Below are 24,328 nucleotides of genomic sequence, written 5' to 3'. Positions count from 1 at the left end.
AGAAGTCTCTCCACAACCTTCTTTGCTCCAAAGAGAACGCAACTTCTTCAACATAACTTTATAACTGAGATGCCTCATCCCGAGACCATTCAAGTAAACAGTTACTGCTAACTGCCTCGAAGTTTCACTTCCATACAGAGATTAACTACAATGATACTGACATTCTTCGCGGCTCCCTCTCCTGCCTCTAGCCAACTGATAATGACATCCAATATTGGCCTTCAGGGAGCTGAGAAATATTCTGCATACGCCTTCTCGTTTTACATTTGCTGTGGAGAACCATATGATCTTAGGAGGTCAAGTATCCTTGAGTAAGTGTAATGTGACGCATTAGCATGATGAGGCTCTCAAAATTGTATAGCCAGCCAAACGAAAGCCGAATCCCTTTTCAGGAAAAGAACTTCCAACCTACTTTCTTGTGGCAGCACTCACTTGGTTAAAAATGTACTCAGTAGTCAGGAGGACTTTGCTTGTATTGGACTAAAAATCCGCCTCTTTCTGCAGCCGCTTCCATTGCTGTTTCCATACGCAACCATGATACAAGCGGTTAGGATACTCGCCACTGTGCAGCTGTAAAAGTTCGTCAAAATTTTTGATGACATGCCAAATCTACGCAAACTTTGAGAAAGAGGGGAGCTTTTGTGCATTTTTTTTTGTGATAATACTTATGTGGACAGATCCTCCGATATGTTAACATGAAGGAACTTCTCTACTTTCAATCCCCTAATGAGGACTGGTTCACGGACATTCAGCTTCCTCCTCCTTCAGTCGATAATCAGCTCCTTAGTTTTGCTGATGTTGAGGAAGAGAATGTTGTGGCACCACTCAACCAGATTTTCAATCTCCCTCCTTTGACTCAGCCAACAGTGGTGATGTCAGCAAACTTAATCAAGGCATTGGAGCTGTGCTTAGCCACACAATCAGGTATGAGTAGAGCAGGGGGCTAAGCTCTCGGCCTTGTGGTGCACCTGTGTAGATGGTGAGTGTGGATGAGATGTTGTTGCCAAGGTCTTTCAGTGAGGAAATCAAGGATCCAGTTGCACAGGGAGGTATTGACACCCAGGTCTTGGAACTTAGTGATGGTATTCGAGGGGATGAATTGTAGTCGATGTAGTGGTTTGCACAATCGCTTTACCATGCTAGCAATCACCAAGCGGGGTTCAATTCCCACCACGGTCTGAAAGGAGTTAGTACTTTCTCCCTATGACTGTACGGGTTTCTTCCCGTTTCTTCTCACATTTTAAAGACATATGATTAACATTCGTGAGTTGTGTGCCCACTATATTGGCACTGGAAGCATGGTGAAATTTGCAGGCTGCATTTCCCCCTCCCCCCAACCACTTCACAAAAACAATAACCCAGAAGATGCATTTCTCTGTGTTTTGATGCTTCTATGTGACAAATAAAGCCAATCTCTATCTTTCCTGACGTAGGCATAATTGTCCAAGTGTTCCAGAGCTGAGTGTCAGTGAAATAGCATGTGCTGGTTTCCAGTTGTGACACTCGGTAAATTGGGGTGAATGCAGGTCCCTCCTCAGCAAGGAGTTGATACCCTTCACTCCAACTGTCTTTGTCCATTCCCTCACCAATTTAAATCTAACTGAGTTATGATCAAACGCAGAATGCTGAAGGAACCCAACAGGTCAGGCAGCATTAATGGAAAGGAATAAACAGTCAACATTCCAGGCTAAGATCCTTCGTCAGGACTGGAAAGGAAGGGAGAAGAAGCCAGAGTCTGCATCTAGCTTCAACTTGGCAGCAGAGGAACGTTCATGTGGAATGGGAAGTGGAATTAAAATGGCTAGCCATCTGGCTGTTAGGGCGGTCGGAGCAAAGATGCTGATCTAAGCCATCCCCCAGGTCATGTTGGGTAACACCGATAAAGGGGAGTTGGACTAGGAGCACCAGAAACAATGACACTGATGGATTCACATGTGAAGTGCTGCCTCACCTAGAATTCTTTAAGGCCCTGAATGGTGGTGAGGGAGGAGATGCAGGCTAGCTGTAACATTTAGGATAGTTGCAGAGCTAAGTTCCTGGAGGGCGATCACCAGGGAGGGATGTGTCACAGAGAATCCATAAATCCGTAGCTGCTGAAAAAGTCCTAACCCAATTCCCAACTCTAGCTCATTCATCCCTTTGGTGACAGCATTTCAATAATTCATCCAACAACATTTCAAACTTGGTGCTGGTTTACCTCAGCCAAGTTTTTGGGCAGTGGGTTCCAGACTCCCTTCATAATTTTAGAAGGAACATTTTTGAGTTCCCCTCTAATCTTTAAACGTGTGGCGTTCTTTTGCTGACACCTCTACTAGAATACGTTTCATCGCACTTCCATGAGTCACCTGCCTTCAGAACATTCAAAACTGCTGAATATCTCCTACCACTCTTGTTATCTTGTACAATGTCCCACATCGCTCTTTCTCAAGTTTCACCTTGTATCACTAGTTTAACCTTCTCACAAAGCTACTTATTTGATGCCCAACAGGCTTCGCTTTGTAATTTACGACCCTTGTACGCGTTTCAATGTTTTATTATTTCAAAAGCCTTGGGTAAACTTGTTTCAAATCCTGGAACAGCCGCATGTTTTCTGAAAAGAAAATGCTTTTGAAAGGCTGTTATTGCAAACGCGGAGACAAAATCCACCAAGGTTATATCTTAACAAGCCACACCACTCGGACTTGTGAAACGTTATTTTCGCCGCAATTTCGGACTTGCAATGCGCGCGCCCCCGCGTTAGACGTGCGTCATTACGTAACGCCGGCCACGTGATCTCCATGCCTGAGTTCTCCTCTCGTGGCCGGTAACGGCGCAGCCGCGGTTCGAACACACCCGGACTCGGGCGCATTCCGGGCCGTCAGTCTTCACAGTCAGCGCGGCACCGGGCGGGCTCTGCTGAAAACCGGACGAGTCGGTCACCGCCGAAGTGCCGCCCTTCGCAAATTAAATTTGGTGCTCCAGGCCAAGTTCAAAATGTTTGCTTTGCCAGGGTCCGCTATGGATGTTTTAGGAAATATGGAAGGGGACAATGTACTAAACTTGTCCAGGATGAATCTGGAAACGGTGGCTTTGGAAGACATCAGTGAAGAAAAGAAAAACGAGATCCACCAATTACTGTTGACCCACAACAGATTTACCGTTTTCCCCCAAAATATTGCTTATTTAAGGAATCTGTTGTTCCTAGATATCAGTTCCAATGGGCTCACCCACATCTGCGATCAGATCTTGAAACTTACCAAACTCAAGACTTTGATAGCCAAAAACAACAGAATGGACGAGTTCTCGCTGCCGAAAGATTTTGGAAAGATGAGTTTGGAAGTTGTCAATCTCAGTGGCAATCGCTTTGAGGAAGTGCCTTTTCAGCTTCTAGAATTACAAAGACTCAAATCTCTTTCACTCGGAGGCAACAGACTGAAAACCATTCCACCAGAAATAGAGAATTTAACCAGGTAAAACGCTCTTTTCTCTCTGGGTTTACTGTAACCAGAAACCGCGAACCTGGCTTTTCGTTCTGAGAACTTGGTTATGTAAAACTCGTGTTTCTAGGAAGTTCATTGACAGTCATGCTACATGCGTCGAAGTTATGAAGCTCACTTATCACATTTTAAAAAGAATACAGTCGACAGTGTCAGGATACGTTGTTTGATGTGGTATTGATTGACCATTTTTGAATAACCCAACCCTAAAATGACAGTCTGAGATAAGTCATAAATAGAGAAAATTGTATTATGTTCTACGTAAATGTGACAATTTAAATAATTTCCAGTTCAGTAATTTAACATGTTTGACCTTTCTTGGTATTGTTTTCTAATGCCTCATCTATGACTTTTACATGGAATTGGCTTAGTGGAGGAATCAGAAAGGTAGTTGTTTTACAGATTCAGTGCTGCAGCGGAGGTTAATAAATTTGTGGCTGATGCCAAAATTTACAACAGGATCTAAATCAGAAATCAGTTGGGAATTGGGCACAGGAATGGCACAAGAGTGAAGTGATGCATTTTTGGAAGTTAAACTAGGGTAAGACTTACACAATTAATGAGAAACCAAGGACTACAGGTACACAGTTCCCTGAAAGTTTCCACACTTGCAGACAGGGTGGTGGAGAAAGTTTGCCTTCGTTGGATGAGCATTGAGTCCAAAATAAGGGATGTCGTGGGATTGAGTACAAAGCGTGGGATGCACCCGGAATATTCTGTTCATTACTTGCTGCCGGATGTACTAAAAAGATTCCCAGGGAAGCTGCTGGAGCGGAGGGCCGGAGTTTTGGGGAGAGATCAGATAGGCTGGAACTGTTTTTTCCTGGGGGGAGAAAAAGGAAGATGAGGGGGTTTATAAAATCTTAAGGGGCAGAGATAAGGTCGATGATCACCACTATTTTTTCAGGACATGGGGAGTCCTAACACTAGACAATGGAGAATTGAAGTGACCAGGGAAAGATTTGAAGTGGGTATAAGGATAAGCTGCCAATTGAGGTAGCAGATGCAGGTATAGTTACAACTTTTAGAAGATCTTTAGATAAGTTTATAGATGGAAAAGGTTTAGAGAGATGTGGGCCAATTACAGGCAAATGGACTAGCTTAAGAAGGAATCTTAGTGAGCTTCCCCTCTGCCACCTGATTTCTAAACAGACATTGAACCCATGAACGCTGCCTCACTTTTTACACATATATTCTGTTTTTGCATTTTAGTTATTCAATATATATATACTGTAATTGGTTTACTTTTTTTTACTTTTTTTTCTATAGTATGTATTGCATTGAATTGCTGATACTAAGTTAACAAATTACAAAACAGGTGCCAGTGATAATAAACCTGATTTTGATTCTTAAATTAATTGGACTAAAGGGCCTGTTTCCTTGCGGTATGACTAATTGCATTAGTTTCTTATGACATTATACCTGTTCCTGTTGCTGTCATAAAGGAAACTGATGATTTAATTTAACTTAAATTTATTTAATTTAACTAAATATCTACTTGTTTCACTGATGTAATCTAGTTTTTGAAAATTATATTTACCTTAAATAAGCTCTGCTTTGATCACAACCTTTGGAACATTTTGCCCTGCTGTCAGAAATGATCACACATGATTGCATTTCCAATTGTTATCTTTGTTCTTTGCTACTTTGTATTTATAAGCTGCCCCATGGCCAGAGGCACCACGAAAACCTGTTTCTGAATGCTGATTGCACTCAGTTCCATCTCTCCTTCAGCTCTTAATTAGAAAAGTTCTACATTAATAGTGACAACCATGTGTGCACACCTGACGCCCAGTGCAGAAATTTCCTCACATAAGTATTAAGAAGCCCAAAACCTTTTGCCTTAATGCCCAAATAAGCACATGACCGCAAATCCATATGATCTTGCCTCTGTGATCCAAAATTCAAGGTCAAGTTGATTATCATGTGACTGTACGTACATACAACCAAATTAAACAACGTTCCTCCAGATCACAGTGTACCTTCAAAACAAATCACAAACAGCAGTTAAGACAAAATATTCCGACAAATAAGTTAATAAAATATAAATCAAAGTGTATGTGGTGCACAGCACAGGTACATAGTACAGTAAGTAGCTCGCTGTGCGAGTGGTAAGACCTCAGTGGTGGCAGGGTATTCATTAGTCTTGCAGGTTGAGGGAAGAATCTGTTACCCAGTCTGATGTCCTTATCCTGATGCTCCTGTACCTCCTTCCTGATGGTAACGGGTCAAAGAGATTGTGGGATGGGTGGTTGGGATCCTCAACCCAAGGGGCTTCCATATTCTTATTTGCCCAAGATCTGATTCCCTCTCCCTCCACCTCAACTCACCAAAGTGTTTACTTACTTTGTTGAACAGTGCTAAACCTTTTCATCAACTTTCCCATTCTGTCTTTCTCGCTTCTCCTCTTCATCATACAATCCACCAAATTATTTGTGAATTCCAGCTCTACCTTTTGTGTTCCCCTAATACCATTTTACCTTCAGTAACCAAGATTGAGTTCACAGAAGCACCCAATTTGTTTATTTTCTGATACCTTTGTTTTCGTTATATTCTTTACTATTTTAGCATGCTATTTAAAACTAGCCCCTTTGACTAAGCTTATTGTCATTTGTACTAATATTTTCCTGTTGTGACAAAATCTCAAACTTTATTTGCTTTTGTTCCCAAAAAAATGCCATTAGTGGATTAGTCGCTGATTGGCGTATATCAGCATATTCGAGGGAGATTGAAAATCTGGCTGAGTGGTGCCACAACTGAGACATCTTACTCAACCATCAGGCTCTTGAACCAAAGGGGATAACTTGATTCAACCTCACTTGCCCCATCATTGAACTGTTCCCACAATCTATGGACTCACTTTCAAGGATTCTCATCTCATGTTCTCGATATTTATGGTTTATTTATTTATTATTGTTATTTTCTCTTTTTTTGTATTTACGGTTTGTTTTTTTGCATACTGGTTGAATGCCAAAGTTGGTGCAGTCTTTCATTGATTCTCTTATGGATTTATTGAGTATGCCTGCAAGAAAATGAACCTCAGGTGACATGTATGTACTTTGATAATAAATTTACTTTGAATGTCACCAATGCACTTGAGCAGAAAATCCAACAAATCATTTATTTAGGACACTGCCACTTAATTCGGACAGGAGACTTTTGCCGAACAGTTTCTAACTACTGTCTGTCACAAGTACTTGTATGGCCATTAGATACTACTCTGTGCTAAAGTAAACAGTTTTTAAGTAGCATTAGTTGTGTATGCTTGTGTTATTTTATCCATTTGTACCAACGGACACTGTTTCAAAAAGCAGTGATTTTGGTCATTACGTTTGACTCTAAAAATAAATTCAGATCATTGCCAAGATGACATGAAAATACTTGAAAGCTGGGGAAAAATATTACCCTGACTTACACTGATTTTGTTCATTTACAGTTAGTCAAAACAACACGGCAGAGTACACTGGTTGAACTAATGAACTAATGAAGTTTTATAATACTGTAGTAGTATTGGTAATGTTCTACCTTGTTTAAATTTCATTTAAATAGATAATTTGTAACTCAGTTAAATGTTAGTTTGTCTTTTTTAAAAATACCTTTTTAACTATTTCTTTGTAAGTTCGGCTATTTGGGGCAGCTGCTTATTCGGGCCAAAATGTGCTGGTCCCAATTAACTGGAATACACTGTATTAGTAAAAGACAAATTAGTTGATTGTTTTCAAAAATGAGTCTGGTTTACTAATGTCCCTCAAGGAAGGAAATTGCCATTCATAACTGGCCTATTGATAATGAGAGATTCCAACAGCATTCTGAGCAGGAGCAGTTCAGGATGTTTTGAAGACATCCCTAATCTGTGAATTATTTAGGTAAAGATTCAGTTCCTGATGAAAGGTGTATGGGGTTGAGTGGGATCTGGAATCAGCCATGATAGAATGGTGGTGCAGAATTGAAGGGCTGAATGGCCTCATTCTGCTCCTATGTCTTGTGGTCTTCCTACCATCAGAGAGCGAGCATTCAGATAATTAATTAATGCATGTAATATTTAGCAATGATTGAATTAATCTAATATAGAGACTATGGACACCAAAACCATTTAAGCTCCAATGAAGACTGGAGGCACAGCTTCATCTCCAGTCAGATTGCTTTGGTGCAGTACAAGTACAGTTTAATTCTTTTCATTAAAAATGGTAAGTTAAAATGTATCTGGCTAATTCTTCCATCAACTGTAAATAAAGTGATGGAAGAAGTCTTCTAAAGTTCTGATTTGCATTTAGTTTGGGTTCTGTAGGGATCCCTCTAGTCTCATTTTCTTTCTTTTTAAATCTTTTTATTGATTTTAAACAAACATAAATGAAACATGAATACAGAGAGTTTGAGTACATAGTTAATAGTTTAAGTAGACATTCAAATATATAATAATCAATGTATATAACCTCCCAAACAAAAGAAATTAAAAAAAAACAAAAGAAGAAGGAAAAAAAACCACTAACCAACATGGGCCATTGCATAATGTCAGATATAAACAGTAGTGCCAATAACTCCGAACCTCCATCCAAATAATTAAGGATAATAAAAGTGAGGTTTAGGAAAAGACAATTTAACTCATATGAAAATGTTGAATAAACGGTCTCCAAGTTTCTTCAAATTTAACTGAAGGATCAAAAACAACACTTCTAATTTTTTCTAAACTCAAACAAGAGATAGTTTGAGAAAACCATTGAAATATAGTTGGAGGATTAATTTCTTTCCAATTCAATAAAATAGATCTTCTAGCCATTAATGTAACAAATGCAATCATTCGTCGAGATGAGGAGGATAAACAATTATTATCCACCATTGGTAAACCGAAAATTGCAGTAATAGGATGCAGTAGTCTCATTTTCGTAATGGCCTTGGGTCAACCATGGATAAAAAGACATGAACCCAGAGGTGTAATGAGAGGAGCTGACTCTGAGAAAGCAATTAAGCAGGTGTTGCATCATTGACATCCATGTAAATCAGTGACAAATCCTTAGTGGTTGGATTCATATCTAACAGAAAGGGAAATAGTTGTGATCATTGGAGGTGACAATCCCAGCTTCAGGGTGTTGCTGTGGCATTTGCTCAGGGCACACACACAAGAGATTCTGACATGCTGAAATCCTGGAATCTCAGCCCAAAACAGTCAACTGTTTATTTACCTCCACAGATGCTGCCTGACTTGCTAAGTTCCTCCTGCATTTTGTGTGAGTTGCTCTGGGCAGTTGTTTCAACAATTCTCAGCTCAGAAGTTTGCTGATAACTTCAGTGTCTGTTTCCATTTGCAATTCCTCAGACTATGAAGCAGCCAGTGAACATCAAGAGCTTGACAGTGTTCAGATTTGGACTAGGTACTGTCAAGAAACATTCATGTTGCACGTTATTAAGTTGTGAATAACTTCAGCTAGAGGAAGTTGAGCCACTACTCCTTGAGGTTCAATAATATTGCCATCTATGAGCCATTCAGCATCACCGTTCTGACAGCAATCAGCTAGAAAGTAAACGTAGTAAGCAAATGCAGGAACTATAGGAGTTTTTGGAGTTTGGGTGTTCTGCATTGTATAACCTGCTACACACTTCTCAGATTCTTTCCATTATCTTGCCTGGATGAGAGCATCCAATAGCATATAAAGAACTTGTACCATCCATCCCACCAATACATCCTGGTTACTTTGCACCTTAACCCAACTTCTATATAGGACCCTGGTCAGACCCCACTTGGAGTACTGTGCTCAGTTCTGGTCACCTCACTACCGGAAGGATGTGGAAGCCATAGAAAGGGTGCAGAGGAGATTTACAAGGATGTTGCCTGGATTGGGGAGCATGCCTTATGAGAATTGGTTGAGTGAACTCGGCCTTTTCTCCCTGGAGTGACAGAGAACGAGAGGTGACCTGATAGAGGTGTACAAGCTGATGAGAGGCATTGATCGTGTGGACAGTCATAGGTTTTTTCCCCAGTGCTGACATGGTTGCTACATGAGGACACAGGTTTAAGGTGATGGGGAATAGGTATAGAGGAGATGTCAATGGTATGTTTTTTACTCAGAGAGTGGTAAGTGTGTGGAATGGGCTGCCACCTACAGTGGTGGAGGCAGATACGAAAGAGTCTTTTAAGAGGCTTTTAGATAGGTACATGGAACTTAGTGAAACAGAGGACTATAGGTAAGCCTAGTAATTTCTAAGGTAGGAACGTGTTTGGTGCAACTTTATGGGCCGAAGGGCCTGTATTGTGCTGTAGGTTTTCTATGTTCCAATGTAAGATTGAGTGGGCTGTAAGTGCTGATCTTGCCAGCATCCTAACATTCCATGAGTAGAAAGAAAGATGTAGTAAATTTTCCCATAATAAGGCACGAAATGTGTGAGAGTCATTCAAAATAAAATCCTATGTCAGCCATAGAATTAGAATTGTTTGTGTTTCTTTGTCAAACAGGGATCCTTAGGGTCAAGATGGCTGCAAGATGACATGCCTGGTTATAGCAGTTCAGAACCATGTCAACTCTCTACGACAGGCTCAGTACTCAGTACTCGTATAGGTTTGCAGTACTTGAGGACACTGTTCCTGATTGAACAGCCAGCATGATCCAAGTAGACCCATTACTGGAGCTGGATTCTCAAGTCCAGATAACCAGCAAGGAAATGTCCTAACTTGTTTGATGATCTTGGCTGAACAAGCAACAGGAAACGTATCTGTACTCTCCTCCGGTAAGTCGCATGGTTTTATTGGTTGAATTCCAATATTGCTTTGCACATTTTGGGAGAGTCTCTACACTCTACCAAGCAGAAAGTACAGTGGATTCTAGACCTAAGTAAGCAGGGTCATACACACAAGAGGTTCTGCAGACAATTGAAATCTTGAACAATGCACACAAAATGCTGGATAACTCGGCAAGTCAGGTAGCTATGGAGGGGAATAAAGAGTCGAACTTTATTCCCCTCCAATGATGCTGGCATGACTTGCTGTGTTACTCCAGGATTTAGTGAGTTGCTTAAGTTTGCACAAAATGTACCACAAGACCATTGTCACACAAGTTTAGAACTATCATGAGTGTGTATTTTCTAGTATGATGTTTAGGAAACTCCAATGATAGGTTCCTGTATATAGATGATCAAAGTAAAGATTTCTCTTCCCTTGAGAGTGAATAGCAAACCTTATCTTTCTCAACTTTGACTTCTGCAGTTTGAGTTACAGTGGATTCTGCATGATTGGGACCACTACATTTTTGCCCAGAAAAGCAGCTGTCCCAGTTAGCTGAAGTTTCATGGGAATGGTTACAAAGTATAAAAAAGACAAATTACTATTTAATTATTTATATGAAATTTATGTATTTATATGAAATACTGAACAAATTAGAATACTACCAATACCTCTACAGCACTATAAAACAGTATTAATTCCTAATAGTTATTGAGAGATGAATTCATTGTGTATTCTGTTTTATTCTTTCGACTGTAAAAGAACAAAATAGACATCTAGCCTTTCTACAATGCTTTAGATGACTGCATCCTCCAAATCTTTTACATTGTAACATCAATTTTCATTGTAACATTCAAGTTGATAGTTAATACCTTCATAACTCCCAACTTATTGAAGTAGTGAAATTGATTAATTTTCACCCCAGCTGCTTCTGGCATCTCCACACCTGAATGCTTGAAACCGCAGTGATTAAAACAGTTCCAAATTTTCTTACTGCTTATTTCAACACATACTAAGCATGGTGTAATGTCTAATGGCCATGCAAATGCATGTGACTGACGCTAGTTAGAAATTGTTCAAGAATATTCTCCCACCCTAATTAAGCACCATATTCTCCCAAATAAATTAAGGGAATCTTGTCTATTTTCTTGATTTAGTTTTTGTTCTTTAAGAGTTGTCACAAATACATGACTGCCCTGATTAATCAATAGCCCAAATAACTGGAATCCACTGTATTTAAATAGTACTGATTTCACTATCGGAAACCATCTGGAACTAGGAAGAGGGAAATAGCTGTGCTTAACTTTCGCCTCTTAAAAGTTCTTAGAATTTGTTCAGTTAGATATTTTATTGGATTGGGTGTTAATAAATGTTAAAACTTATATTTGTGAATGTAGGTAGCTACCATCAAATGTAACCAAAGCTTAAAGTAGATTGAGATGAATACAAAATCCTGCTGTGCTTATATTCTTTCATTGGCACTAGTTCAAATAGAGACTAAATTTATTCTGTTGATAGATGAATTCACAAACATTAGTTTTGCTTCTGGTGTATGTTGCGATATCTGAAACAAAAATTTATGATTTAGCTTGTGTGGAAAGTACCTGCCGTGATGCTTCATAAACCTGCTGTGAGAAATTTTCAGCAAATGTTACAGTCTTAGATCAGTGGAATAATCAACAAGCTTCAAAACCAAGGCCTCTGTGCCTCCTTTAGCAACTGGGTCCTTGATTTCCTCATCAGGAGACCACAGTCAGTGCAGATGGGAAATAACATCTCCTTGCTGGCAATCAACACTGGCACACTTCAAGAATGTGTGCTTGGCCCGCTGCTCTACTCTCTCTACACTCATGATGAAGCACAGCTCAAGTGCCATCTATAAATTTGTCGATTTCACAAGTTATTGTTCACAATTTTTCATCTCAGGTGGTGATGAGGTGGAGTACGTCATTGAGGTAGATTGGCTAACTGAGTGGTGTTGAAACAACAACCTTGCACTCATTGTCATTAAGATCAAGGAATTGATTGTTGACTTCAGGATGGCAGAATCAGGAGAACACACACCAGTCCTCACAATGTATGTGGTGAGCAGTTTTAAGTTCTTGGGTAGCAACATATAAGATGCTGGAGGAACTCAACAGGCCAAGCAGCACCTATGGGAAAAAAAATACTGTCAACATTTAGGGCTGAAACTCTTTGGCAGGACTGGAGAAAAATAGATGAATAGATTAATAGATTTTAATGGGGAAGATGAGAGAGAGAGAGAAACAAAAGGTGCTAGGTGAATCCAGGAGAGAGAGAGATGAAGTAAAAAGCTGGGAAGTAGATTGGTGAAAGAGATACAGGGCTGGAGAAGGCGGGAATCTTTAAATGTCCAACAAAGGTCATTTTTGGGACAATCTGAACAAATTCTCTGGCAGTAACGGACACCCACCAGTAGGTGCACAGTTATCAGAATAACAGGAAACAACTTGGAAATGATCATTGTTATATTTCACTCTGGAGGAAACTGCTTTTCAGTTGCAGAGTGCTGAGCAAATATCATGCAGCCAAATTTCTAGATGTGTCATGTATTTTTTTTAAAAAAAGCCTTCCTTCAAATTGTCTACATATCTTAACATGCATATATTAATCCCATCATCATACTAGGATTGGGTGATGTATAATTTACAAAAGCTAGTGGACCAGCCAGAAATTATAAACAAAATCTGTAGATGCTGGAAATCCAAAGCAGCACACACAAAGAGCAGGAGGAACTGAGCAGGCCAGACAACGTCAATGGAAAAGAGTAAACGTTTGTCATTACCATGCGGAGGAGGTTCACCAGGTTGATTCCAGAGACGAGGGGATTAGAGTTTGAGGTGAGATTGAGTCGCCTGGGACCGTAGGTGCTGGAATTCAGAAGAATGACAGGAGATCTGAATGACAGGAAAGTTGTTTGCACTGACAAGTGTGACTAGAACTAGGGGACCACAGCCTCAAGATTCGGGAGAGTAGGTTTAGGATGGAGATGAGGAGGAACTGCTTTCCCCAGAGAGCAGTGAATTTATGGAATTCTCTACCCAATCAAGTAATGGATATATTTCCCCCATAATCCTCAGTAAATGTATTTAATACATGCTTGGATAGTTTTTTGCATAGAAGGGGAATTAAGCATTATGGGGGTGGGGGGAAGTCAGGTAGGGGAAGATGATTCCATGGTCAGATCAGCCATGATCTTATTAAATGGTGGGGCAAGCTTGATGAGCTAGGTGCTTGGGTTTTGGACCTTGACTGTTCAGGACTGGAAAGAAAGATGAGAAGTCAGATTAAGAAGGTTGGGGGAGGGGGGAAAGAAGTACAAGGTGGGGAGGAGGCAAAATATAGAACTGGGAAGCTGTTTGATGAAAGTGATAAAGGGCTGGAGAAGGGGGAATCTGATAGGAGAGGACAGGAGACCATGGAAGAAATAGGAGGAAGAGGAAAAATAGTATTAGTCAGGTGCTGGGTGTCCTGTAGTGCTTGACTTGCTTGCAAACAATACCTTTTCACTGTCTACAAGGCATAAATCAAGAGTGTGTGGAATGTCCTTCATTTGCTGCAATGAACATAGCTTAAAGTTTTGCTAACATGTGCCGTTACTCAGCTAAGGCAGCACACAGATTGCCTTCCAAATGTATGACCACTTCCACATTATATTGCTGTTCCATCATTGCTAGGTCTGAATCCTGGAAATGTCTACTGCACAACATCAGAAGTGTGATATTACCAGAAAGACTGCAGCAATTAAAGTAAATCCCTCTCTGATACGTGGGCAATTTGGAATCAGCAGTAAATTTCAGCCTTGCTGATGATGACCGCATCCTGGTGAATGAAAGATTAACGTAGACACAAGTCATTTGAGTGCTTAGTTTATTGTTACATTGAGATTGTCCTTGCAGATTTTACATAGCATTTGCTTTTTGTTATTAAAAGCTTCAGCAGCAGAAATGTGAACTTTATTGTTTATAATGTTGATATTTTCTTGTTCATGGCAGTAATTCCATGATCTTTGTCCTGAATCCTTTTTCTGCTCCATGTCTGTGTACTGCGGTTAATTTTAACAATCTAGTTTTTTTTTAGTAATTGATATTATTGTGACTCCTGACAGTTGCTCCGAATTCTGTTCCTTATAAGGGGCTTCAAACTTTGTTCTATTCTTTCACTACACTAAGTGGCCGGGAGCCAATGACATCTGTGCATTCTTCAGCACTGTACCAAGTATAAATTATTTGAAGTTTGTAATGTGTTATAAATTAGTACAAATTTATTTGCAACATTGTAATTTCAATTTCTTTCTATTTTCAATTAAAAAATGCTCCCCCGACTCCTGTCCACTTTTTCCATTAGCAGATTTTTTTGTGGGTTTTGAATTTGTTGGCTGATTTTTGGGCCAGATGTGCTGTCATTGGAGAGGGTCCAGAGGAGGTTCATGAGAATGAATTTTTGAGAAGCATTTGATGGCTCTGGCCCTTACTCAATGGAGTTTAGAAGAATGAAGGAGGATCTCATTGAAAAGTATCAAATATTGAAAGGCCTAGATAGTGTATTTAGAGGGGATGTTTTCCATAGTGGCAAACTCTAGGACCAGAGGATACAGCCTTGGAATACAAGGATGTCCCTGTAGAACAGAGATGAGGAGAAATTTCTTTAGCCAGAGGATGGTGAGTCTGTGGAATTCATTGCCACAGACTGTTGTGGAGGCCAAATCATTGGGTATACTTAAAGAAGATGTTGATAGGTTCTTAATTTGTAAGGGCATCAAAGGTTATGGGGAGATGGCAGAAGAATGGGGTTGAGAGGGATGATAGAATGACAGAGTGGGCTCGAAGGGCCAAATGGCCCAGTTGTGCGCGCACTTCTTATGGTCTTATTTGCTATGGATTTGAACAAGCACAACCTGAATTTGTATAGCACATGGGTACTCCAAATCACTTCATAGGAGGTTAACCAAACAATACTTAATATTGTTTTCTTTCTTTTTCAAGATCTGCAATGGGTCTTGGATCTAAAACATTAACTGTTTCTGTTTTCACAGACACTGTCTGATCTTGTTGTTTCCAGCACTTTCTGTCTTAATAAATATTTGATACCAAGTCACATAGAAATTTTGGGACAGACAAAACAAAAGCTTAGCAATCATTCCCATTAATTATGTTTTTTTTAAACTCTAGCAAACAATACAACAGATATCTTAACAATCCCACTCCATTCTGCCTCCAACTAGTGTTAAACTTTGGACTTTGTAAGTAAACAGCTGTTTCAGTCACCTGACCTGCCTTAGTAAATCAAGATAGCAAATGTCTTTTAGTTCAGTTGACAGCATTGTATTTTGATGAATTGAAACCTTAATCAAATTAAGTCACTTTGAATTGTCATCCTCCAGCTTCAATTTGTATGATGTATCTCTAGTGACAAACATTACAGGTGACCCTGTTTATGACTGTTTGCCCTAATGGAATTTATGTTCAAAATAAAAGGCAGATAACCACAAAATTATTTTCTTTTTCATCTTGTATTTCTTGATGCACGCGCAAATGACAGCTTCATGTTATGGAAAACCATGATACGGACTTTTTTACAGGAACATAATCCATCCCACGTAACACAGGGGTTACATGTTATTTGTCAGGCTGATGCACAATACCTGAACCTTATTTCACAAATAAAATTACTAAATTAGACCAGATGAGCTCACATTGGAGGAAAGTCGGATGTAGTTCTAGTGTGAGTTGGTATAGAGCATGAACATAGCTAAGCATGGGACAGTTGATTTGAATGGCCCATTTTCTTGGCTGTAAAACTCAAAATAATTCTGCACATTGAGTTTCATTATTATGAGCTTATCTCATTATCTTGTTCATTGTCTCAGATATGGCTGTATACTGCTATCAGGTTTGCTGACTGCGGAGTTTTAAACACAAATGAAAATCACAATCCTTATCTGATACAGATAGCTATGAGTACCCTCACTAAAGTGGGTTATATTACTGCTGCCCACTCTTCAGACTCTTTAGATCATTTCTCCATTTATCCTCCACTGCAAGTTTAGATGTCAAAACCCACTATTAGAATGATGGGTCGTCCCCCCCCCCCCCCAACTATTGGAGTATAAAGTTGCATTGTTTGCTGTGTAACCAAAACTATGTAGTCAGCTTTGAACTTGCTATTTGCTATGTATGTATCCAATTTAGTAGGAGAATGAAATCTCTGTATTGTCTCTGTACTGTTGAACACATCAGTGACTTGAGAATGTAGCCAAATAAGAAGATAATGGTGTGGTAATGAGAGGCTAGCTAAGAGATAACTGTGGCCAGGGATGAGGTAAAACGTGGCCCAAAAAGTAGATTAAGTTAATGGGTTGAAGCCATAGTGGGAAGTCCGGAGCTGACTTACTTGTGAGATGCAACTGTAGACCAATTGGATATGCTAATACAACAAAACCAGGAGATTGCTATAAAAAATGCTATGCACAAGGATCGGTGGGCAATCAGCGACTAGCTCAATGATTGTCTCAGCTTTGATTTTCAAATTAAAGTTTAACACTTCTTAAAGAATCTTCTGCGTCTCCTGGTCGTTTGTGGGGCACAAGAAACCACAACACCACCAAGGAGGAGTAATTTCCAGCTAACAAAGCAGTTTGAACACAGATCATTTATTTTTAGAGATACATTTAAAAATTCTTAAAATTTTAAAACTCAGCATTTCTACCTTATTAAAGATTTTTGAATTACAAACAATTTGTAAAACACAAGATTTCCAAAACACAGGTGCAGTTTATATCAGCTAAAAAGACATACCATCAAGTTGCAGACAAATGAGTCAACTGTTGTAACAACTGAACATGCTAGTTCACCCTGTCTTTTTGTCGTTTTTCTTAAGTCCCATGGCCATTCCTAACAAGCCTGACTGCTCGCTTACATTTATATTGATTTTATTTTTGGTACTTGGGCAACTCCTCACACATGTGATATTTTTTAAGATACGTTGTCATGCAGATGGTGTAAAAGTTACTGGGGACAGATATCCACAGTTAATGCTGGTGAAGGCTGACTCTGAGTAAACAGATCTTCCACCTGTTGATAGATCAGATATTTGATGTGCTAAGTGATGGTATCAATCTGGTCTGGAAGCTGTCTTGAACTAAATAACTTAGCCAGTTCTGTCTAGTTCGATGCAGGCCAATTAACATAATCATTGTTTTACACTGCATCTCTTGAGCAGTCAGCCCAGATGCTATGGGACAGCAGTCAATGACGTTTGTTTCCAAAGCTGTCTTTTTAACGTCAAACTGATTATTGCTGGCCATTTGCATTAAATACTGGTGACTGGCTCCAATTTATAGCAAAAAGAACAAAGAATATTGGTTGGAAGTTTAACTTGCTCATAAGCAAGTCTCTCTTCTTTAGAGGTGTCAGCAGCTGTGTTTAAAAAGCTGAGCTTGGCAAAAAGGCCCCTTGGCCCTGGACAGTGAATATCCCTCACTACTGTTGGTCATAAGACCAGTATTTGTTCCCATTTTCTAATGGGTCTTCAGAAATTTTATGAATCACCTTCTTCAACCATTGCAGATCTTTGGTAATTTCTGATTTATGGCCCAGAAAAGAACATAATTTTCCTCCCTGGAGCCCCCTTTCTCTTTCCCTTTCTTATCATTTACCTGTATGCTTTTCTTTAACAAAAATTGGCCAAGGTCTTTGCTTTTCTCCAACTGCCATTGGTGTCATTCTTTTGCTAAATTGATAATTCATCTCTTTTCTCTCCCTCCCCCCCCCACCCATGCCCCCGCCATCCCATTTGATAATGGCCCCTCTTAATTTCACAGGAGCAGGTGATTGTCCTTCTGTCCTATATGGTTATTATTAACTGCTGCCAACTGCTGTTCAATTTGCAAATTTGCCTACCGCCACTGTGGATGTAGTGGATGAAATCTCACAGGCTTTTCAATTAGCCTTGGACCACCTGGACAACAGCAAGACCTGTGTTTATTGAGTAATATCCCCTCAATACTAATCAACAAGCTTCATAATCTGAGCCTCTGTACCTGCCTCTGTAACTAGATCTTTGTCTTCCTCATCAGGAAACCAGTCAGTGCAAATCGTAAATAGGTCGGAGTGAGATTGATTGACTGGTAGAGTATTAACATACAAGAGTCCTACGCAATGTCATTGAGACCAAGGAATTGATTGTGGACTTCAGGAAGGGGACATCCGGAGAACACACAACAGTCTTCATGAAATGGCCAGCAGTGGAAAGGGTGAACAGTTTCAAGTTCCTGGGTATCGACATCTCTGAAGATGTATCCTGAACCCAGTGTGTTGATGCAATTACGATGAAGGCTATATTTCATTAGGAGTCTAAGGAGATTTGATATGTCACTAAAGACTAGCAGATTTCTGCAGAAGTACTGTGGAGAGCATTCTAGCTGGTTGCATCGCTGTCTGGTATGGAATGCCAATGCACAGGATCATAAAACTATGTGCAGGGTTGTAAACTTAACCAGCTCCAACATGGGAACTAGTCTCCCCACTATCAAAGAAATCTTCAAAAGATGATGCGTCAAAAATTAGCATCCATCATTAGGAACCCCTAATACTCAGAGCATGCCCTATTTTCATTGCTACCATCAGGAAGGAGGTGGTACAGGAGCCTGAAGACACACGTTCCATTTTTTAGGAACAGTTTCTTTCCTTCAACTGTCAGATTGCTGAACAGTTCATGAACCTGTGAACACTACGTCACTATTTTTCTCTCTTTTTGCACTAGCTATTTATTTTTTGTAATATTGTAACTTGTGGTAATTTTAATGTACTCTACTGCTGCCTCAAAACAACAAATTTCACGACATGCATCAGTGATAATAAACCTGATTCTAATTTTTTGACAACTTTTATTCCAGATTACTTGATTATCCCGCTAAACTAAAGAGCATTAATCTCCATGAGTGTGTGCCTTCAGGTTTCTGTACCTCCTACCTGATGATAACAGTGAGAAAAGGGCGTGTCCTGGGTGCTGGAGGTCCTTAATAATGGACGCTCCCTTTCTGAGACACCGCAACTTGAAGAAGTCCTGGCTTCCCTGTAGGCTAGTACCCAAGATGGAGCTGCCTAGGTTTACAACCTTCTGCGGGTTCTTTTGGTTTCTGTGCAATAGTCCCTCCATCCCAGACAGTGATGCAGCCTGTTAGAATACTCTCCACAGTACAACTATAGAACTTTTTGAGTGTGTCTGTTGACATGCCAAACATCTTCAAACTCCTGACAAAGTATAGCCGCTGTCTTCCCTTCTTTATAACTGCATCGACATGTTGGGACCAGGTTAGGTCCTCAAAGACATCCAGGAACTTGAAACTGCTCACTCTCTCCACTTCTGAACCCTTTGAGGATTGGTATGTGTTCCTTTGTCTTACCCTTCCTGAAGTCCACAGTCAGCTCTTTCGTCTCACTGACGCTGAGTGCTAAGTTGTGCTGCGGCACCACTCCACTAATTAAACTAGCATCTATAACATCGTTAATGAACACTTTGAGGTGTTTTTGCTGATTTCACCATTGTTTAGTGAATACAGCACTATCTCATTTAAATTTCATTTCCATTAATACAACATCCAGTGTTCTATTTGGCTTTAGATTAGAAGTATGCTGTTGTATTTTTCTATGCTGTACACTAGAAATCCCATTATGTTCCGAGACTTCTGGTTGGCAGCCATATGGAGCAGTCACAGAGAACGAGCGCTCCATTTTGTTTTCTATCTCCACACTCCTCCTTCCCCCTTCTCTCAAACCAAACTGTTAGACTTTTTGCTCTTCCACCTGCCTGTGACTATGCTCGTTCACAGTGACTTCAAGGAGTATTAAGCCCGGGAAAAAAGACAATTTGGTGGCTGGCCTGACTATGGAGGCCATCTCCACGCTACTAGACCAACATCGTGCAGTGTTAGTGGCCGATTCAAATAATCTTTCCTACTGCTGGAAGCGAAATTTAACCAAATATAATCCAAAGTGGAGGACCATAGCCAACGCTTACCTTCTCTCGAGCTCGCCACGAATGACCTGAGCCAGCACATAAGTGAACTGGAATATCAAGCTAACGGCTAAAGTTACTGACCTGGAAGGCTGGAGCAGACGGCAGAACCTACGCACCCTGGGCCTGCCAGAATCTATTGAAGGCGGGCGTCCTACTGAATTTTTTTCCATTCTGCTTTGTGAGATCTTCAGGAAGGAGACCCTCCCATCCCCGCTGGAGATTGATATTGCCCACCGTTCACTAGCAGCCAAACCAGCCCCAGGACAGAGACCACACCCGGTTATTCTTTGCCTCTACAGCTACAAGATTAAGGATCTCCTGGTCAGAGAGGCCTGGCAGAGAGGGAAGCCAGAATACCACGGCCAACAGATTGGAGGTGTGGAAGACTATCCTGCAGTTTTGAGCCTGCAAGCTGAGTATAGAGAAGTAATGAAGGATCTATACAACCGAGGAAGTGGCTATGCTCGGTTGACGAAGCACGGAACTACATCAATAGCCTCCCCACTGCATGGAACTCTCCATAAAATACTTTTTTTTCCCCCATATCCTCTGCAGGCAACATTAGTAGTGCCTGGATAGCGAGATCTGGTCTGACTTGGCCAGGTTAGGTACTAACTACTATGAAGGGTAGAATAATATTCGCTCAAATCTCTCTCTCTCTCTCGCTCTCTCTCTCTCCCAATGCAATGAACTCTACATCTTTTTGTGGGAAGAGCTCTGAGTAAAGTCTGCTTATTTTTCTAATTACTTTTTCACTTTTTTTAAATATAAGTTGATTGTTCTGTTTTATGTTTTATTTTTTTGGAGCCATGTTTAACAAACCTTGGGGAAATTGTTTACCTCTCATTAGGCACAATGTCACTTTAGAAGTGTTAAATGCTTACTGGTCCCTTTAAATAACAGTAATGGAGTTGCAGAAGGTGCTACGAGTGACAGAAAGTTGTAATGTTGGGTGACTATTGTTCTTCAGAGCTTGCTGCTATGTTCTTTGACAGCTGTATGGTGGGTTGTGGGGTGGGGAGAAGGTACTCCAATGCCGGTTCGTGTTTAAATTCCCTAGAAGTTCTTGCTATACAGAATTTATTTCTGCCTTATTTCTCTGTTTTACACATTTGCCCCAGACCTGATACCCGAAGTCTAGATACCGCTTATGCCTATCAATCTGTATCTTTTTTAAAGGAGAATGGTTAATTCGTTAAATTTTGTGAGCTGGAATGTCAAAGGGTAATCACCCTGTTAAAAGAAGGAGGGTGTTCTCACATCTCAAACAGTTTAATACAGCAATTGCATTTCTACAAGAAACACACATTTGCAGTTCTGATAATTCCCGTCTTATGTCACGATGGGCGAGGCAGCACTTCTACTCCACTTGTTAGGCTAAAGCCAGGGATGTCTTAATTCTTATTAACCAAAACGTTCCCTTTGAGCTCCACAACAGAATATCAGACACAAACAGCAGTTTTGTCATTGTCTCGGGGAAATTATATAATATGTTGGTAGTGCTGGCTAACATATATGCTCCTAACTCGGACGATGTGGGCTTCTTTGAATGTTTTTCTGCGCTGCCTGATCTGAGTTCACACTCTCTCATACTAGGTGGAGACTTCAACTGTTGGTTAGATCCGGTGCTGGATCGATCGTCTCCTATTTCCATAGTACCAAGCAAATCTGCCTCATTAATTCAGTCCTTCCTTTCCAACTATGGCATCTCCAATGTATGACATTTTCTCCACCCAAATAAGAGAGAATATTCTTTCTTCTCACACATTCATCACACCTTTACTAGAATTGACTCATTTTAATTAATAATCAGCTGATTCCTTCAGTCTGTTCCTGTGTTTCTCAGAGCTCAGTAATATCAGACCACACCTCGGTTGTCCTGGCCATAACTCTTCTTGGCCTTTCTCAAATAAATAAGCATTGGCGTTTCAATTCGACCTTTCTGTCAGATAATGATTTTGTAAAATTTATGGAGGACTGGATAATCTTTTTTCCTTAATACCAATATGTCACTTGAAACCTCAAGCCTGGTTGTTTGGGACGCTATGAAAGCATACCTCAGGTGTCAAATAATTTCCTACACTGCGAATATGAAAAGAAAAACCCATGAAGAACGACTAGATCTGGCCAATCAAATTAAAGAAATAGACCAACAATATGCTCAATTTAAAAATCCGGAGCTGTACAAAAAAAAAGTGGAACTCCAAACCAAATTTGATCTTATTTCCACTCACCCAATTGAATGCCAACTCTTGAAGAGCAAGAGCCTGTTTTATATCCAAGGTGACAAATCTGGCAGATTTTTAGCCAACCAGTTAAGGGGCCCCAAAGCTAAACAATACCATCACAAACCTTTGAATGGAAAATGGAAACATCACCTCGAATCACTCTGAAATCAATGACATATTTAGGAATTTTTACTCCCGACTTTATTCTTCAGAATCCCCAAATGATAACATTTCGGTCAAGAATTTTTTTAAACAGCTTAAATATTTCCACATTCCTGATTTCAAAATGAGACTGAATGAGCCAATATCATTACAGGGAATATCGTCAGCCATGTAGTCACTGCAAACTGGTAAATCTCCAGGACCCGACGGGTTCCCTGTAGAATTCTTTAAATTATTTTCATCACTGCTTTTACCTCAATTAACCTTGGTTCTAGCTGATTCATTTAAACAAGGTAAATTTACAACATCATTTAATGAGGCATGCATCATTCTAGCGAAGAGAAGCAAGGATCCAACAGAGTGTTTGTCATACAAGCCAATCTCTCTGTTAAATCTCGATGTCAAAATTTTAGTTAAAGTTTTGGTCTGTAGACTGGAGAACTTACTACCCTCAATTATTTCTGAAGACCAAACTGGCTTTGTCAAAAACTGCCTCCCCTTTTTTAACATATGCCGTCTCTTTAATATTTTATGCTCGCCTTCAGTAGGGATCCCTTAATGTACCATTTCCTCAGATGCAGAGAAAGCATTTGACCATGTGGAATGGAATTACCTCTTTGCTGTTTTAGAAAAATTTGATTTCGGACCAAGTGTTATCAAGTGGATTAAACTGTTATATTCTCATCCCACCGCCTCTGTTTTGACCTACTCTCAGCAATCCCAACCCTTCAACCTCAAACGTGGAATCCGTCAAGGGTGCCCTTTAAGCCCTTTACTTTTCGATCTGGCCATAGAGCTATTGGCAATTGCGTTCTGCAGTTGTGCGGACCTGACGGGGATTTGGAGGGGGGGAATTGAGCACAAAGTTTCCCTTTATGCTGACAGTCTTCTAGTTTTTATATCAAACCCAATCACCTCTTTATCCCCTATGTTCTCACTCCTTGACAAATTTAGCCAGTTTTCTGGATACAAACTTAACTTGCACAAGAGTGAATTTTTTTCCAATAAATAGAGAAGCACAAATGTTAGAGTTTCATAACCTCCCTTTTAAGGTAGTGAGTAACCAATTTACTTACCTTTGTGTCACAGTAACAAGGAAATATAAGTGTCTTTTTGGAGAAAACTTTATTAATTTGTTAAATCAAACAAAACATAGCCTAGCACAGTGATCACCCCTGTACATGTCCCTGATGGGCCGAATCAACATTGTCAAAATGAACATCTTTCCTAAATGTTTATACCTTTTCCAATCCATACCAATTTTCATTCCTAAAGCCTTTTTTGACTCACTAGACTCAGTCATATCGTCCTACCTATGGAAGGGCAAGCGTCCCCGACTGAATAAAGTTCATCCTGAAAAATCCAGAAGTGTTTGGGGCATGGCTCTGCCCAACTTCCGCTTATACTACTGGGCAGCTAACATTCGTTGTCTCATCTTTTGGTCTCATTTTTATAATCAATCCAACTGCCCAATATGGGTGACAGTGGAGCTGAACTCTACTAAGAATGCTTTCATCTCGCACTTCTTGGATCCGCACTCCCTTTTCGTACGTCTAAACCAATTGCTAATGCTGTCATCAGGCACACCCTGAGAGTGTGGGCTCAGTTCAGAAAGCATAGTAGTCTCCCTGGCTTCTGTCTTTCAAGTCCTATTCTACATAATCATCTCTTCCAGCCTTCTCTATACGTGATTCAACATTTCAAAACTG

General features: G+C 40.1%; 1 protein-coding gene across 1 annotated transcript in view; it reads left to right on the top strand.

Moving 5' to 3' along the window:
* The first annotated feature begins 2,802 nt into the window (after positions 1-2,802).
* Positions 2,803-24,328, top strand: part of lrrc58b (leucine rich repeat containing 58b) — a 49,356-nt gene continuing 27,830 nt past the window's right edge. The window contains exon 1 of the mRNA XM_059968464.1: positions 2,803-3,449. Coding sequence (XP_059824447.1) covers positions 2,974-3,449 — 476 coding nt within the window. The 5' untranslated portion in view covers positions 2,803-2,973. The remainder of the gene's footprint in view (positions 3,450-24,328) is intronic.

Source organism: Hypanus sabinus, chromosome 4 (assembly GCF_030144855.1).
Source record: "Hypanus sabinus isolate sHypSab1 chromosome 4, sHypSab1.hap1, whole genome shotgun sequence".
Taxonomy (NCBI): domain Eukaryota; kingdom Metazoa; phylum Chordata; class Chondrichthyes; order Myliobatiformes; family Dasyatidae; genus Hypanus; species Hypanus sabinus.
This window is presented reverse-complemented; position numbering and strand designations above follow the sequence as displayed.